The 16,879-nt window shown below is 41.4% G+C and overlaps 1 protein-coding gene across 1 annotated transcript in view; it reads left to right on the top strand.

Annotated features, from left to right (window-relative positions):
* The window catches only part of homer3b (homer scaffold protein 3b), a 56,007-nt gene that overhangs the window by 27,787 nt on the left and 11,341 nt on the right, over positions 1–16,879 (top strand). Inside the window, exon 4 of the mRNA XM_060941679.1 lies at positions 5,627–5,734. Coding sequence (XP_060797662.1) covers positions 5,627–5,734 — 108 coding nt within the window. The remainder of the gene's footprint in view (positions 1–5,626; positions 5,735–16,879) is intronic.

Here is a 16,879-nt window from a genome sequence, read left to right as displayed (position 1 = left end):
AAATCAGCAGCCATGGGCTCTTCTAAGCAGCTTCCTACCACTCCTGAAAATGAAAATGGTTGAGGCCCACAAAGCAGGAGAAGGCTATAAGAAGATAGCAAAACGTTTTCAGGTTGCCATTTCCTCAGTTCGAAATGTAATTAAGAAATGGCAAACTGGAGGTCAAGATAAGGTCTGGAAGACCAGGAAAAATTTCAGAGAGAGCTGCTCGTAGGATTGCTGGAAAGGCAAATTAGAACCCCCGCTTGACTGCAAAAGACCTTCAGGAAGATTTAGCAGACTCTGGAGTTGTGGTACGTTGTTCTACTGTTCAGCGACACCTGCACAAATACTGTATGGCCTTCATGGAAGAGTCATCAGAAGAAAACCTCTCCTGCATCCTCACCACAAAATTCAGCGTCAGTAGTTTGCAAAAGAACATCTAAACAAGCCTGACGCATTTTGGAAACGATTCATTTTGGAAACAAGTCCTGTGGACCGATGAGGTTAAAATGGAACCCTTTGGCAGCAACAAGCAAAGGTATGTTTGGAGAAAAAAGGGCAGAGAATTTCATGAAAAGAACACCTCTCCAACCGTTGAGCATGGGGGTGGATCAGTCATGCTTTGGGGTTGTGTTGCAGCCAATGGCACGGGGAACATTTCATGGGTAGAGGGAAGAATGGATTCAACGAAATTCTAGCAAATTCTGGAAGCAAACATAGCCCCATCTGTAAAAAAGCTGAAGTTGAAAAGAGGATGGCTTCTACAAATGGATAATGATCCTAAACACGCCTCAAAATCCACAATAGACTACCTCAAGAGGCGCAAACTGAAGGTTTTATCATGGCCCTCACAATCCTCTGATCTGAACATCTGTGGATAGACCTCAAAAGAGCAGTGCGTGCAAGACGGCCCAGGAATCTCTCAGAACTGGAAGACTTTTACAAGGAAGAATGGATGAAAATTCCTCAAACAAGAATTGAAAGACTCTTGGCTGGCTACAAAAAGCGTTTACAAGCTGTGATACTTGCCAAAGGGGGTGCTACTAGGTACTAACCATGCAGGGATGCCCAAACTTTTGCTTCGGGCCCTTTTCCTTTTTTTGTCATTTTGAAAATGTAAAAGTTGGAAATAAAAAATTGTTTTTGCTTAAAATATAAAGGGAATGAGTCATCTTTATGCCTTTTGGAGATCATTTCATCTTCAACTTGCTTAACTGTTCACAGTAATAGCAGTTTTGACCAGGGGTGCCTAAACTTTTGCATACCACTGTACAGTGACATGTATGTATGGTCAGATGAGACAAAGATTGAATTGTTTGGCCACAATGACCACCATGTACAGAGGGACACTGTACCAGCTGGTGGTGGTGGTAGGATCATCATGTTCTCAGGGCTCGACATTAAGCACTGCCCGATTTCCTGGGACAAGCGAAACATGCATTCGGACAAGTGAGATATGTCCCTGACATGCCCGACCGGGCAAGTTGGAATGAGCATATATTACAAATTAGCACCACAAAAATTAGGCTTTTTGATTTTTTTTAATTTCAGTTCCTAAAAGCGTCCCTCACTACGTATCCACCATTATGTCTTGGCTGTTTTCTTAGTCTCGGTTTCACTTACTGCTTTGCAAGTTATTTTATATACCCCCGCTGTTGTAGTACGGTACGCGTACTGTTTATATGTAGACCCCTTGTGCATTATGTCACGCATCACATAATTACAGCTGGGGTCAGACAGACACCATCTTTCATGAAAGCAAGGCTTAATCCGTCTCCATTATGGTTAATTTTTGTGCTGTTTTTGCTTCTTCAAACAGAGAAATAGATAAAAGGCATTACCGTCTCCCCGCTATCAAGAAAAACGTTAACAAATAGAAGCAAATGCTTCAAGAGCAATGAGGAAATGAGTGGTTAAAGAATACGAGGAGAGGAGCTCAGCCCGAAAACTCCTCTAGAGAAATTCATGATTGTATTTAAAATGTATTTTACAAAAACAGAGAGTCAGAAGTGAGGATGGAAGAGTTCGCTTAAGAATCTCGTTTTATAATTTTTTTTTCTGCTCGCATTCAAGTTAGCGCCTTCATGAAAGTGTTTGATTTTCTTACAGGTGAAGCAGCTTCCTTATTCAATACAGAAAACCCGGATTGGTTTCAAACAACTCTGGCATAAAAAACTCAGAGTGGTATGCGCGATAAATCCTGAAAGAACAGAACAGATTAAGAGCAGAGAGAGCTGGAGCTCTGTTTCTGTTATCAGAGGAACACAGTCCTGTGCAAAATATTTATATATCTTTTTTTTTTTTTTAAATCCTCCACCTCTAGGTTTAAAAAAAAAAACGCATTCAGGTTTTTCTAGAAAAATTTAGTATGAGGGCGCTCACCATGGCGGGGGGAATGGTGCCGGTTGTCCGTCCACCCCTCCGCCGTGCGAAGCCTTTGAAAAATTGAGGCTCCAATGGGACATTCTGAGGCTATCTGAGAGGGAAATTGTGAACTACTTCTGTCAAAAGCTCCTGCGCCGGTGGGTGAAAGGTCATTCAGTCTTGAGAAATCTCGCTCTATAATGCCCCTTTTCCACCAAAGCAGTTCCAGGGCTGGTTCGGGGCCAGTGCTTAGTTTGGAACCGGGTTTTCTGTTTCCACTGACAAAGAACTGGCTCTGGGGCCAGAAAAACCGGTTCCAGGCTAGCACCAACTCTCTGCTGGGCCAGAGGAAAGAACCGCTTACGTCAGCGGGGGGGCGGAGTTGTTAAGACCAACAACAATAACAAGACCGCGAAAGATCGCCATTTTTAAGCGGAGAGAAGCAGCAGCTGTACAAACGCGAAGTCATCCATTATTATTGTTGTTGTTGCTGCTGCTGCTTCTTCTGTGTTGTTTTTGCTTCGATATTCGCGCCAAGGTTTAAGCAAACGTAGCGACGTAACTGACGTATACAGCGACGTAATGACGTATACAGCGACGTAATGACGTGGCACCGCGAGTGATGGAAAAGCAAACTGGTTCTCAGCTGGCTCGCAAGTTGAACGAGTTGTGAACCAGCACCAGCACCGGCCCTGAACCAGCCCTGGAACTGATTTGGTGGAAAAGGGGTATAAGTCAGCTGACCTTGTATGGAACCCATGTCAAATCTCGCGAGAGCAGCCGCGACAAGTAAACAACATGGCGCCTCAGTCTGGAAAACGCCAATTCTGATTGTTTTTGCACCGTCTGGCGGTGTATCTACTATGATTGGAATATTTTTGGAGTAATTATAACGTATTTGATGATCAGACACATTGTCACGTGGTGTTGCTGGGATGTTTTCACGGAGAAAAGCTCGTTTTGAGAAAGATTGCATGTTGTGCAGTAGCATATAAGTGCATGGCCTGAGTGTGACTTGGGGTTCAATCGGCATTTCAGTAAGGGGGCGCACGCCGAGAGTAAGAGGGCGCAGCGCCCCTGTTCCCCGGTTTAGACGAAAGCCTGGCACTGCATCATGATAGACCAGCTGCACTGATTTAGTTACAGGTTGCCAGATCTGTATAAAACACCCACAACCTACACACTAAACAATGATTTTAAACTCAAACATTATCCTGTCTTTCATGACGCAGCGCGGGTTTTTTTTTTTCTTTAAACCTAGAGGTGGATTATATAACAAAAAAAGATCTATAAATATTCTCAAACACAGTACTATTCAAAAGTCTTGGCACCCTATTTTCTTCATACAAACTTGGTTATAGATTTCTATTTTATGATTTCTACATTATTGAGTAATCAACCTACAGTCTGAGAGAGTTCTACACAAACACACTGAACTTTCCAACAGCTTCATGCATGTGACATGGAAATGAATTGACGAAGGCAGGAAAAACTCTTTTGGATAAAATTGTTATTGTCCGTGAACAAATAATCAATAACCAAACTTCAACTCAATATGTGATCTTCATTTTATGTTGCAATTCACAACTATTCTATGGGTTTCCAAAAAAAAAAAAGTAGTACTCACAAAATAGGGGGCAAGTGGAAATTAACCCCCACTTTCCCCCCAGAGCAAGTGGGTTTAAAAGTTAATGTTGAGCCCTGGCTCTGGGGCTGTTTTGCTGCCAGTGGAACTGGTTCATTGCACAAAGTGGATGGAATAATGAAGAAGGAGGACTACTTCAGACTTCAGCATAAACCATCAGAAACTTGAACACGACTTGGGAGTTACAACAGGACAATGAACCCAAACACGCATCAGAGCTGGTTGTGGAGGATAAAGCAGGCTAACATTAAGCTTAAAACAAGTCCTGACTTCAACCCTGTTGAAAATATACGGACCGTGCTTAAGTCAAGTCCATGCCAAGAAAAAAAAAAAATGTAATTGAACTCTACCAATTCTACCATGAAGAGTCGTAAAATATCCAACCAGAATTCTGCCAGAAGCTTGTTCATGGTAAACAAAAACGTTTGGTCAAGGTGAAACTTGTGAAGAGGCATTTTATACAAATATTAGGTGTGCTGTACGTATATTTTTTGACCCTGTGTTGATTTCAGAAAACCCAAAGAAAATTAAAACTTGTGTACTAGGGTGCATCAGTTGCCCTCACTTTCATAAAATCTGATGCATTTTTGTTCGGGTGTTCCTTTTCACCAATAAAGACATCCTGTAAAATGTTTTGACCATATTCAAAAGTCTAATGGTGGCACCATGAGGTTCATTTTTTGCCAAAAAACGCTTATTTTATGTTTTCGCGTAAGGTTTGAATCACAATGTTGGACTCCATTTATTGATTTCTCGTGACCCAGAGATCATGTTAAGAACCTTTGCAAGGGATTGAGAAGCATTAATGCGATTCATAATACATTTGTATTGTTTAAAAGTAGTTGAACAATGATCCAATGAACAGCTAAAACTCAAACTGTGCTTGATAATATATTTAGAATATGTACTAAAAATGTGTATCTAAGATATTTGGTATACTCTATAAGGTGCCATAATGTTTCATGAAAAGTGATCGAAATTTCGTCATAAAAGTCATAAAATAGCAGCTTTTTCCATAACTTTGAGCTCCTGGTGCCACCATTAAACTTTTGAATTTTGTCAAAATATTTCACCCAGTGTGTTTTCTTACCAAAAGGAACATAAAAACAAAAATGCATCATGATCGGAGGAACTTGTCATTTTTAGGGGGCAACTGATGCACCCTATTGTGTACGAAATGCTAGTGTTTTTTTTTTAATTAAAGCTGTATGCTGTACAATCATTCTGCCACAGAAAAAGAACAGTTCAAAGAAATGACTGAAAGCCCAAATATTGCCATGACATCCATATCCAAGATGACATTCATGTCACTGTATGTAAACTTCTGACCACAACTGTATGTTCTGAAAAACTGTACCGTGACGTCTGGGAATTTGAGTAAGGGATTTTGAAATGGAAAATGTGTAGGAACCCTGTCTTGTTCGTCCCAGTCCCATTTCATCCTCATCTTTCCATCTATCTCAGTGCCATCTACTGCCAGTTCCAGTCTCAGTACATCCCAGTGTTACCCACCACAAATAATCCATCAGAATGACATCCATTCATCCATTCCAATGCAGTGCCATCCAATCAAATATATAAAAATATCGATCTGTTCAATATAGGTTTTATTTTTCTTTTGTGTACTCTATACAGTTTGCAGAACAGTTCAGAGAAGTCAAGGAAGCTGCACGGCTCGTGAGGGAGAAATCACAAGAGAAGTTTGAGCTGATCAGTCCTGGTTTAAACATCGCTCCTCTACAGGTCTCTTTACCCCACTTTACATTAAAACACTTATTATATATTCATACTGATGATGTAGTGACTTTGATTCCTTCATGCCACACTGTGCCTGAATTAATAGTTAAGTTTATTTGAAGTTGTGGTTTGAAAATCTCCGCTTAAAATTCATACTCGTATTCAGTCAGAGACTTGACCGTATCCAGTGCCCTTTAGATTATCTTGGGAAAACGAATACATTTTAAATATAAGGTCGAAAATGCTAAGCCAAATACAGACCACTGTGTACTAAAATGAAAAGTTTGTATCTAAAATGTCATAAGTCTTTTGTAGCTTTAAACACTTACTGAACTTCTTTATATAATTGACTTGTGATCTCTAGTTAAGAAGCCCTCTATCCTTCTCTTAAACCAGACGGAAGTCTGTGTATGTTGGCTACTGAAGGAGAATTCTTTATCTTTAGTATAAATACGCAGGTGATTATAGGAAATCGTGCACGCTGATTGGTCGAGAAATTCATACAATTTCTCAATCACCTCGAGGGACTCGGCAAAATGGCGGCCAATCGCTTTGTCACCATATGTGAGGAAGAATTGCAAATTCTGAAAGAAAATGCTGTTCCTAAAAGCATTAAAGATGCTACAAAGTTTGGTCTGAAACTATGCAAAACTATGTGATTTATTTTATCTATTTCCAAACAAAGTATTTTATGTGAGTCGGCATAGATAAGTGACACAAGTGTGCGCCGCGCCATTATTACATTTGCACGCCGCTTTTGAAGTTTGAAATATTTTTTTTTTTGTATTTAAAAAAAAAATCACCTGTGTATTTATGCTAAAACAATCATCAGGCTCAGTGAACACTCACCTTGTTAATTATTCTATCCACATTCACTGGATGTGAGCAATTGTGCACTCTGATTGGCTACTCTACTACTAGGATATCAGCTCGTATATCATGAGGAGAGAAAAACAAAATGGCGGCGCGTGTTGCTGAACCAACCGAGGACGAAATAAAAGCTCTACTTGAAAACAAAACCCCAAAAACATGTTTAAAAAAAAAAAAGCAACAAAATATGGAATAAAAGTATTTGATGGTAAGAACATATTTCCCCCCCCCCCCAATAATAATGATTTATAGCATTTTTCACAAATAGCTCCCGTCATTTCGCCGGTTTGTTTACGTTTAAAGTGGAAATGACTTTGTTGGACGTTTTGTATAAAGTTTTATCAAATTTGCAAAAAACCAAAAATGCTCTGTTTCTCAAAATCCAGTGAATGTGGATAGAATAAAACCGTTATTCCACTCGGCTTATAGTCGACTCGGTGCTACGCGCCTCATCGGCTATCAGCTCATGTACGACTCGATTTCGTGGAATAACTGTTAATTAATCTGACCCGAGTATCATGAATGAGTCAAATAATCAGTGTATGCACCTCTGGCTGATATAAATGCACTTCTTTTCAATTCATAACAGCCATTTTAGAGTGCTGCATGAAAGCAAACAAATATGGAAAACAAACAAAGAGCCTTTCTGTAAAGTCTACCGCTCTATGGCTTCACAGTTGATTCAAAATGTTATTTCAGAATCGTTTTCTTCAAAGTCTGGTTTTTATCTTTGAAGATGGAGCATCTTAGCCATTTCTAAAATTACACTTATTTATGTATTGCTCCTCCATTAGGGTGCCACTCAAAAATGAAGTTTCTAATTTTCATTGTCCCACCCCCTAAATGTGCTCATAATGTGAAAAGAAAAAATGTGACAAAGTGTGGATGTATTATAATAATATTTACTGGTAGCTCAGCAGTTCCAAAGTTATACAATATGTGTAATTTTCTGAAAAATTCCGATATCTCATCTCATTATCTGTAGCCGCTTTATCCTGTTCTACAGGGTCGCAGGCAAGCTGGAGCCTATCCCAGCTGACTACGGGCGAAAGGTGGGGTACACCCTGGACAAGTCGCCAGGTCATCACAGGGCTGACACATATGGCCCTTTTCCACTACCCTTTTTCAGCTCACTTCAGCCCGACACGGCTCGCGTTTCGACTACCTCAGAGCAGCACGACTCTGCTCGCTTCAGCCCTACTCAGCACCCAAAACTCGCACGGTTTTGGAGTGGGGCTGAAGCGAGCCAAACCGAGCCGAGTGGGGCTAGGGGCGTGAGGAGACACTCCCCTGTGCACTGATTGGTGAGGAGGAGTGTCCTCACATGCCCACACACGCCCCGCGAGCACGCTGGGATCTGTAAACACCGTAAACCCGGAAGAAGAATAATTACGAGAATTTCTGAAGCCTTATGCGCCTCGCCTCATCTATACGCTCTTGCCAGTATCTGTTGGCGTTGTCGGTGACAACAAGCCACAGCACCAAGACCAGCAACACTAACGACTCCATGTCCTCCATGTTTATTGTTTACTATCCGGGTCGTGAGACTACCGCTTAAAAGGTCACTGATGTCACTGTTTGCGCCGCCTAACGACATCACGTGACGTCCACCCACTTTCGCTAACTCCACCCAATGTGTCCACCCACTTCCAGCCAGCACGGTTCAGCGCGGTTGTAGTCGAAATGCAACTCCAACAGCCCTGCTCAGCTCAACTCAGCCCAACTCAGCACGGCTCAGCCCAACTCAGCCGCGTTGGTAGTGGAAAAGCGGCATTAGACACAGACACCCATTCACATTCACACCTACGGTCAATTTAGAGTCACCAGTTAACCTAACCTGCACGTCTTTGGACTGTGGGGGAAACCGGAGCACCCAGAGGAAACCCACGCGGACACGGGGAGAACATGCAAACTCCACACAGAAAGGCCCTCGCCAGCCACGGGGCTCGAACCCGGACCTTCTTGCTGTGAGGCGACAGCGCTAACCACTACACCACCGTGCCGCCCCCTGATATAATCATATAATGTTAAATTTAACATAAAAAACCAGAATACTGCAGAAATCATGAAAATCAAACAGTTACTAGCAGTTACTTCAAAAGTCAACAAATGATTTTTGAACACAAACAGATCAACACAAACAAACAGTAAAATGTCACAATGTAAATTAGTTGTCCGCAATTTAGTTGTCAACAGCAGCTGCAGCGAGTGCAGTCAAGGTGGATTTGTTACTGTTTGGAAAGTCATGGCGGCGTTTCTCCACGACTTGCAACAAGAACTGTTTTTGTTCTTCTTGATTGGTCAGGACTCCGTTGAACGCCTGAATCAAGGCCACCCCTCGCTCAGCTGCATCGTTGACGACTTTCAGACTTCTCACTTTCTGTTGGCCAACAATGTAATCATTGTCACTGCTCCATGTATCTGGACTGTTCATGAGGAATTTCTGTGCTATGTTAAAGGCTGTGAAAAGCTGCTTGGTGTGTTGTGATACAAAGTCAAACAACTGCTTCTGAGGTACTGTGGGGTTGAAGGCAATGCGTCGAGGATGATGATGTTTTCTTGTCAAGGGCTTTCGCCATGGCTGACTTCACCTCAGCTGACACTGCAGAGTCAAAGAATGCTAAAAGCCTCGGTCACAACCGGCCGTACGTGGTCCTACGGCCGGTCTACGTGCAAAAAACTCAAGAAACGCACGGAGGGCGCGCGTGTGACGTGCTGATTTTCGAGCCGCAGACCGGCCGCAGAGGTTCTTTGTCATGGTTCTTTGTCAAACAAACTCTACAGGCGCTTACGTTTTTTTCAGGTTGCAAGACAAACTTACAGCCAACGTGCGTCTTTCTCCACGAACAAAAAAAACGCAGCGATTTGGGAAACGCCAAAAATCGCACGGCCAAAAATTCGTACGTCCGGTTGTGACCTAGGCTAAACCGACCAGGATTTCACTTCAAGGTGGAGTACGAGATTTTGGAATAACGGTTCCCGCAAGCCATATTTTGAAAAGAAACACGCCCGCCCTCGCCATGCTCCCACCCCCCGCGTCTCCACCCCTCCACCCCCCTCCCTACCCGCGCCTCCAAAGCATGTTGCCAAAACCATGTTTATGTGAACATAATGGTACTTACAGGTCAGAGCCTGAGAGTGAATCCGAACGAATAGTGGATACGGGAGGAGGAGGTGGTTTCAAAAACCCATGCTTCATTGGTGTCGAACTGGCTTGTGCCATGCCTTCATAACTAAGAAAACAATAAATAAGAGTTATCGTTTGTGCCACATACAGCTAAGCTAACAAATCGTTTGTATGCATGAAATAAATACCATGGAAAAACTACCATCAAGGACGTAATACGACTATACGCGTTAGTATAACAATCCGTGTCAGCTAACTTTGCAAATCATGCTAACTTAGGTGGGGTTTACATTAGACTGTATCAGCGGATCATCAGATTAACGTTTTTAAAACGATTAGCGTGCACACAGCAACACCAATACACGATTCGCGTGCACACAGCAACACCAATACACGGATACGCTCGGCTCCGCAGGCATCCTGCGCTCCAAATCACTCCGCCCTGAACAGCGAGTGCCCTCTGGAGGGTGCGCACTCCGGCCCTGTGCAGCTCACAGAGCGCGCGAGTGAAGTGCATGAGCAGTGATTCGGGACTGAGCCGCTGTGTGTGTGATCTCAGTGCATATCGGGCATGCGCGTCACTTACCACTTGCAAGTGGAAGGATGGCAAGCCTAAAGACAATCATAACTACACAATGGGCAGTATTTGCATCAGTATTTGCAGTATTTTCATACTTTTATACTCTTTAATGAAAGGTGATACAAGGCGGAAGTCCGCGCCGTTTTTCAGCAGTCGCGTCACATGACCAACGCCAGCGAATCAGGAAGGTGGATGTCACAGTGACGTTGTCCAATGACGACGCCAGCTAGAGCTCAGCACAGCGTATCCGCGTATTCTCAATGTTTACACAGCACCGGACCAGACACGATCTGGATTGAATACGTGGACCCTGGCGGATTCCCGTTTCCCGGCTTTTCCAGGCGTTTTAATGTAAACGGACCGTGCATCCGCGAAGAAAACGAGACCGATACGGTCTAATGTAAACTTGGCCTTAGCAAAACCTACATTGTGTATCCGTTGCTTTGAAATGGCTGGAGTGGTCCCTGCGCATACTGTAGGGGCGGGGGTGGGGCAGTGAGGGTTGGGGGGGGATTTGGGGTCGCGGGCTTCAGTCTGATTGACGTGTCAGAATCCAATAATTTTGAGGTGGTTACCTCGATAGGATTTGATGGCGTTTTTCCTTTATTTTACACTGTAGACTGGATTAAAATATTTCGTTTTTGGGTCAAACCTTTGGGTACTGCTTGCAACATGGGTGTGAGGAGCTTTTCAAGCAATATGGTAAAAAATACTCCTGAAAAAAATCTCGTACTCCACCTTTAAGTACCACAAGTGTCCAGAGAATGATTTTATTGCAGCTTTAGCAACAGCTTCATGTTGTTTCTTGTAGCTCTCCAGCTCACGCAGCAGCTGCAAATCATTCTGTGGAGCCGATGATGCACATGCGCATGCGAACCAGGCTTTTAGGTAGACCTTTATCACAAACGTGTTGAATAAGAGTGTTAATACACGCATGCAACAGCTACTGAATAGTTACTCTATGAAAACATTTCAGCCCATTGAGCTACCAAAAAATATGCATATATTTGTATGAAACTTGGAGTAATTACTATGCTTCATAAAAGGAACGAAATGAGAGGGTGGGACCTGGAAAACATTGAAAAAAATTTTTGGCCATTAGACTCAGTGGCACCCTATCCTCCATATATTTATTTATTAAGCAGTTAATATTTTATTGAATTGTATTCCATATATAGTACTCTGCCCTCCTCTTCATGTGGTTATGGGACAGCAATAGTCCCAAAGGAGCCCAATGCTTTAAATCCCAGTTACTGCATACCTGATGTCTTTTTATAATGTGTAAACTCTGACCGAGTTTGCTTGACACCTCGATGTGAAACGCAATGCATTATGCCCAATCGAACTCTTAAAGAAGGTGTTTTTCCTAGATACGTCTGAGTCCGTACACTTTTATCATTTTATGTTTGCAAAGCCTTGAGTTGGCATTTGCTTTTTGTAGGCATAATTCATCAGTCTCTTGTTCCCATCTGTTGACGTTAATAAGCATGGAGATGTCTTTGATGAGTTGTCCATCACTGATGATCATTTGTTTCTGTTTTAAATTATTTTAAAACACACAGCAGGCGAGAGCAGGCGTTGAAATCTCTCACCTCTTGCTGTCAGCTAATGAGTTGATGGTATTAAGCCCTGCAAGCAAGAATGAGCTGTTCTGGATGACGCCAAGTTCCAGATGGATTAATAATAAAAGCTTTTTCCTAAATGAAAGAAAGCGCACAGGGCTTGAAAGGTCCAGCATAAGTCATGCTAGTGTGGTCTGTGGTGTTGAAAGCGAATGTAAACCCAGATTCTTTCAAAGCCACGGCTTGAGTACATGGACATGAAATAATATTAAATTGGTCGTGTAAACATACTAAGATGAGTAATGAACTGATTACATGATTTGTTTAAAGAAAGTGTGCTTATTCCCCTGCATCAAATTTAAACATTTCTCATCTAGGGTTGGACGATAAATCGATAAATAATCGTTATCGTGATGTATCGTCAGTATTGCAATTTAGCAGAAACCTCACCTTTCCTCCAGAAATGAACAGACAGCTGTATGGAATCAATTTTGTGCCAAAATGTTCATACAATACTTTTGAAATATCAAACAAAAACGACAAATCAAAATACAAAAAAAAAAAAGTCAATTTTTTTTAGACTGGCAAACAAATTATTCATGTAATCGTGCAAAATATCAGTCTATTACTCTTCAGAAACCTTTTATTTTTGTTCCGCGTCTTTCTCAGATTTGTTTGACGTAATTTATTTTGGTTGCGATTCCAGCTTTCTCGTTTGCGCTCCCTGACTTTTTGCTTGCAGTTTTGGCACAAACTTCACGTGTGGGTGGGCTGTCCAGGAATGCATTCCCATTGGCTAACTTGTGTTTGACTGACGGATACGCTCAGCGATTCCCCCGGAGTCTGTTGCGGCCATTTCCTACTCGGATTCTGGCGGACTGTTTGACGAGTGACCGATCCATTGACGGTAAAGAAGGATCGAGTGGACTTCAGTGGCGACTATGATACTGAATTAATTCAACAAAGTGTAAGTGCGGGACAAATGTGTTGTATGTGTTGCAGTAGTACACGTTATGCAGGTGTGTTTAACGTTAGCAAGACAGCTATTATATTGGGTAGTGGAGCTAAGTGTAACATTTGACTTGCCACGAAACGCCTGCATAACGTGTACTACTGCAACACATACAACACATTTGTCCCGCACTTACACTTTGCTGAATTAATTCAATATCATAGTCGCCACTGAAGTCCACTCGATCCTTCTTTACCGTCAATGGATCGGTCACTCGTCAAACAGTCCGCCAGAATCCGAGTAGGAAATGGCCACAGCAGCCTCCGGGGGAATCGCTGAGCGTATCCGTCAGTCAAACACAAGTTAGCCAATGGGAATGCATTCCTGGACAGCCCACCCACACGTGAAGTTTGTGCCAAAACTGCAAGCAAAAAGTCAGGGAGCGCAAACGGGAAAGCTGGAATCGCAACCAAAATAAATTACGTCAAACAAAACTGAGAAAGACGCGGAACAAAAATAAAAGGTTTCTGAAGAGTAATAGACTGATATTTTGCACGATTACACAAATAATTTTTTGCCAGTCTAAAAAAATTGACTTATTTTTTTGTATTTTGTTTTGTCGTTTTTGTTTGATATTTCAATAGTATTGTATGAACATTTTGGCACAAAATTGATTCCAGACAGCTGCAGTGTTTTTACCTCCATGAATAGATCAGTGGAGAGTCTGTATAATGTAGCAGGATACACAGAACTAGCTTTATAAATATTAGGCCTGTTAATTTACAGTCTTCCTGTCGGCACTAGCGGAAGATGGAGGAGCAGACACTGGGTCGTGTGTAGAGAAAAAAAACAGGGCTTTATTAACCCAAAATTGGGATAAGAAGCAGAACTAACATACAGAAAACATGGTCAAAACACCAGCAAGGAAAGCAAATACAGGTAGAGTTCTGGAGCAAAGAGCAAAAACAAAGTGCTGGAGTTAACGAACAAGCACCCTGTGTTGGGAGCGATGCACATTTATGACGGGTGTCCAATGAGTCTGAACTGATCAAAGGTGGGCACATGAGCGCCCCCTGGCGCCCTGATGTCTGTATACTTACACACAGTCTGCATTTGTTGTCTCTAAGCATTCTGCATTTCCATAGCATAATATATATCGTGATAAATATGTGTTATTTACCAGCTGGGAGGTCCGTATCGTGAAATACCGTGACCGAGGTCTTGAAAGTACTGAGCGAGGCTCTCTGGGCCGAGGTCAGTATTCAAGGCCGAGGTCATGGCATTTCACTATACGGACCGACCTTAAGCTGGTAACTAATGTATTTATTTTTTTCTTTACCAAATTCTAACAGAAAACGAGAGCACCCGAAAGGGAAAACCGAGCCGAGCTGCCATTTATGAATCCTCATTCACGGCTGTAATGCAAATGGCTTCCTCCTCAGTATACAAGTGCACTTCCATGGCAGGAAAAAACTACATTTTGCCGCCTATGTAGTCCCCTATTTATACAAATAGGAGTCATTCAGGATTCAGCCATGTTTTTGCTCGGCGTTAGCAAGTTAAAGGTTTTTAGCTTTCTCCTGGATTGTTTTATTTTATTTCTTCTTCATCAGGGTAGTAAAACTCGCTTTCGTTGTGAACACTCGTTATCGCTATCAATTAGGGTGCATCAGTTGCCCTCACTTTCATAAAATCTGATGCATTTTTGTTCGGGTGTTCCTTTTCACCAATAAAGACATCCTGTAAAATGTTTTGACCATATTCGAAAGTCTAATGGTGACACCATGAGGTTCATTTTTTGCCAAAAAAACGCTTATTTTATGTTTTCGCGTAAGGATGGAATCACAATGTTGGACTCCATTTATTGATTTCTTGTGACCCAGAGATCATGTTAAGAACCTTTGCAAGGGATTGAGAAGCATTAATGTGATTCATAATACATTTGTATTGTTTAAAAGTAGTTGAACAATGATTCAATGAACAGCTAAAACTCAAACTGTGCTTGATAATAGATTTAGAATATGTACTAAAAATGTGTATCTAAGATATTTGGTATACTCTATAAGGTACCATAATGTTTCATGAAAAGTGATCGAAATTTTGTCATAAAAGTCATAAAATAGCAGCTTTTTCCATAACTTTGAGCTCCTGGTGCCACCATTAAACTTTTGAATTTTGTCAAAATATTTCACCCAGTGTGTTTTCTGACCAAAAGGAACATAAAAACAAAAATGCATCATGATCGGAGGAACTTTTCATTTTTAGGGGGCAACTGATGCACCCTACTATCCATGCTGTAAAATTAATGCTATTATACTGAGAAATGCTGGCAAAAATTTATAAGATTTTTGATAATCTTATAAATAAATCTTATAAAAAAAAAAAAAGATAAAAGTTGACAAAAAATGCTACTATGCTTGTTGTTGTGAACTAGTGAGTCGCCCGGGGTCCGTAACTGGGGTCCGTATCGTAGGATGCGGACCTGCTTGCCAGCCAATCAGAGCGCAGGATTTGATGGAAACCGGACCGCGAAAAAAAAATATCGTTATTGTCAAAGTCAGAAAATATCGTGATACTATTTTTAGGTCACATCACCCAGCCCTAGTGTCATTCGTTCAAAGTCTATGGAACCACTCAAAACTGGGAACATGATGCACCACTACAGAACAAAATTATTCGTTGAAGCTGAAGTGAATATCGGTGAATAATAACCAAGACAAAGTATTAAATCGTATTTTAAAAATAATTTATTTAATATTTCAAAAGCAGCGTGCAAATGTAATAAAGGTGCATGCAGGATTGTGTCACTTATCTACGCCGAGTCACATAAAATACTTTGTTTTGAAATTGATAAAATAAATCACAGTTCTACCTTCCCTTTGAATAGTTTTAGACCAAACTTCGTAGCATCATTAGTTATTTTAGGAACAGCACTTTCTTTCATCATTTGTAATTCTTCCTCCCTTATGGTGACGAAGCGATTGTCCGCCATTTTGCTGAGTCGCTCGAGGTGATTATCGAGAAATAATGCAAATTTCTTGACCAATCAGCGTGCGCGATTTTTCTATAATCACCTGCGTATTTATTAAATTGTCTTATCCATAAACTAATTATTAATATTTGAACATTGGTGATTCAGGTTGCCTTTTATTCAGTTGTGTTCGTGGTAGCCATTTGTAAGTAAGGAATTTTATTTTACAAATCTGAATGAAATACATCAAAACCACAATATCTTAAAACTAGACGGCTTTTCCATTTCATAAAATTGGTGAAACTTAGTTCCCTCTGAAATTTGGTCATTGTGATATACAGTGCCTTGCAAAAGTATTCATCCCCCTTGGTGTTTGTCCTGTTTTGTCACATTACAAGCTGGAATTAAAATGGATTTTTGGAGGGTTAGCGCCATTTAATTTACAGAACATGCCTACCACTTTAAAGCTGCATGTTTTTTTTTTTTTAATTGTGACACAAGATGAAAAAACAAATCTGAAGTGTGCATAAGTATTCACCCCCTTTCAGATGAAACCCCTAAATAAGAGCTGGTCCAACCAGTTCACTTCATAAATCACATAATTAGTTGATTTAAGATCCACCTGTGTGCAATCAAAGTGTCACATGATCTGTCACATGATATATCTGTATAAATCAACCTGTTCTGGAAGGACCCTGACTCTGCAACACTACTAAGCAAGCAACATGAAAACCAAGGAGCCTCCAAACAGGTCAGAGACAAAGTTGTGGAGAAGTATAGATCAGGGTTGGGTTATAAAAAATATCCCAAACTTTGAATATCCCACAGAGCACCATTAAATCCATTATAGCAAAATGGAAAGAATATGGCACCACTACAAACCTGACAAGAGAAGGCCACCCACCAAAACTCACAGACTGGACAAGGAGGGCATTAATCAGAGATGCAACAAAGACACCAACTATAACGCTGAAGGAGCTGCAAAGATCCACAGTGGAGATGGGAGTATCTGTCCATAGGACTACTTTAAGCCGTACACTCCACAGAGTGGGGCTTTATGGAAGAGTGGCCAGAAAAAAGTCATTGCTT

This window comes from Neoarius graeffei, chromosome 15, assembly GCF_027579695.1.
Source record: "Neoarius graeffei isolate fNeoGra1 chromosome 15, fNeoGra1.pri, whole genome shotgun sequence".
In the NCBI taxonomy this organism is placed as follows: Eukaryota; Metazoa; Chordata; class Actinopteri; order Siluriformes; family Ariidae; genus Neoarius; species Neoarius graeffei.
Note: the sequence above shows the minus strand (reverse complement) of the source record. Positions and strands in the feature narration are given on the sequence as shown.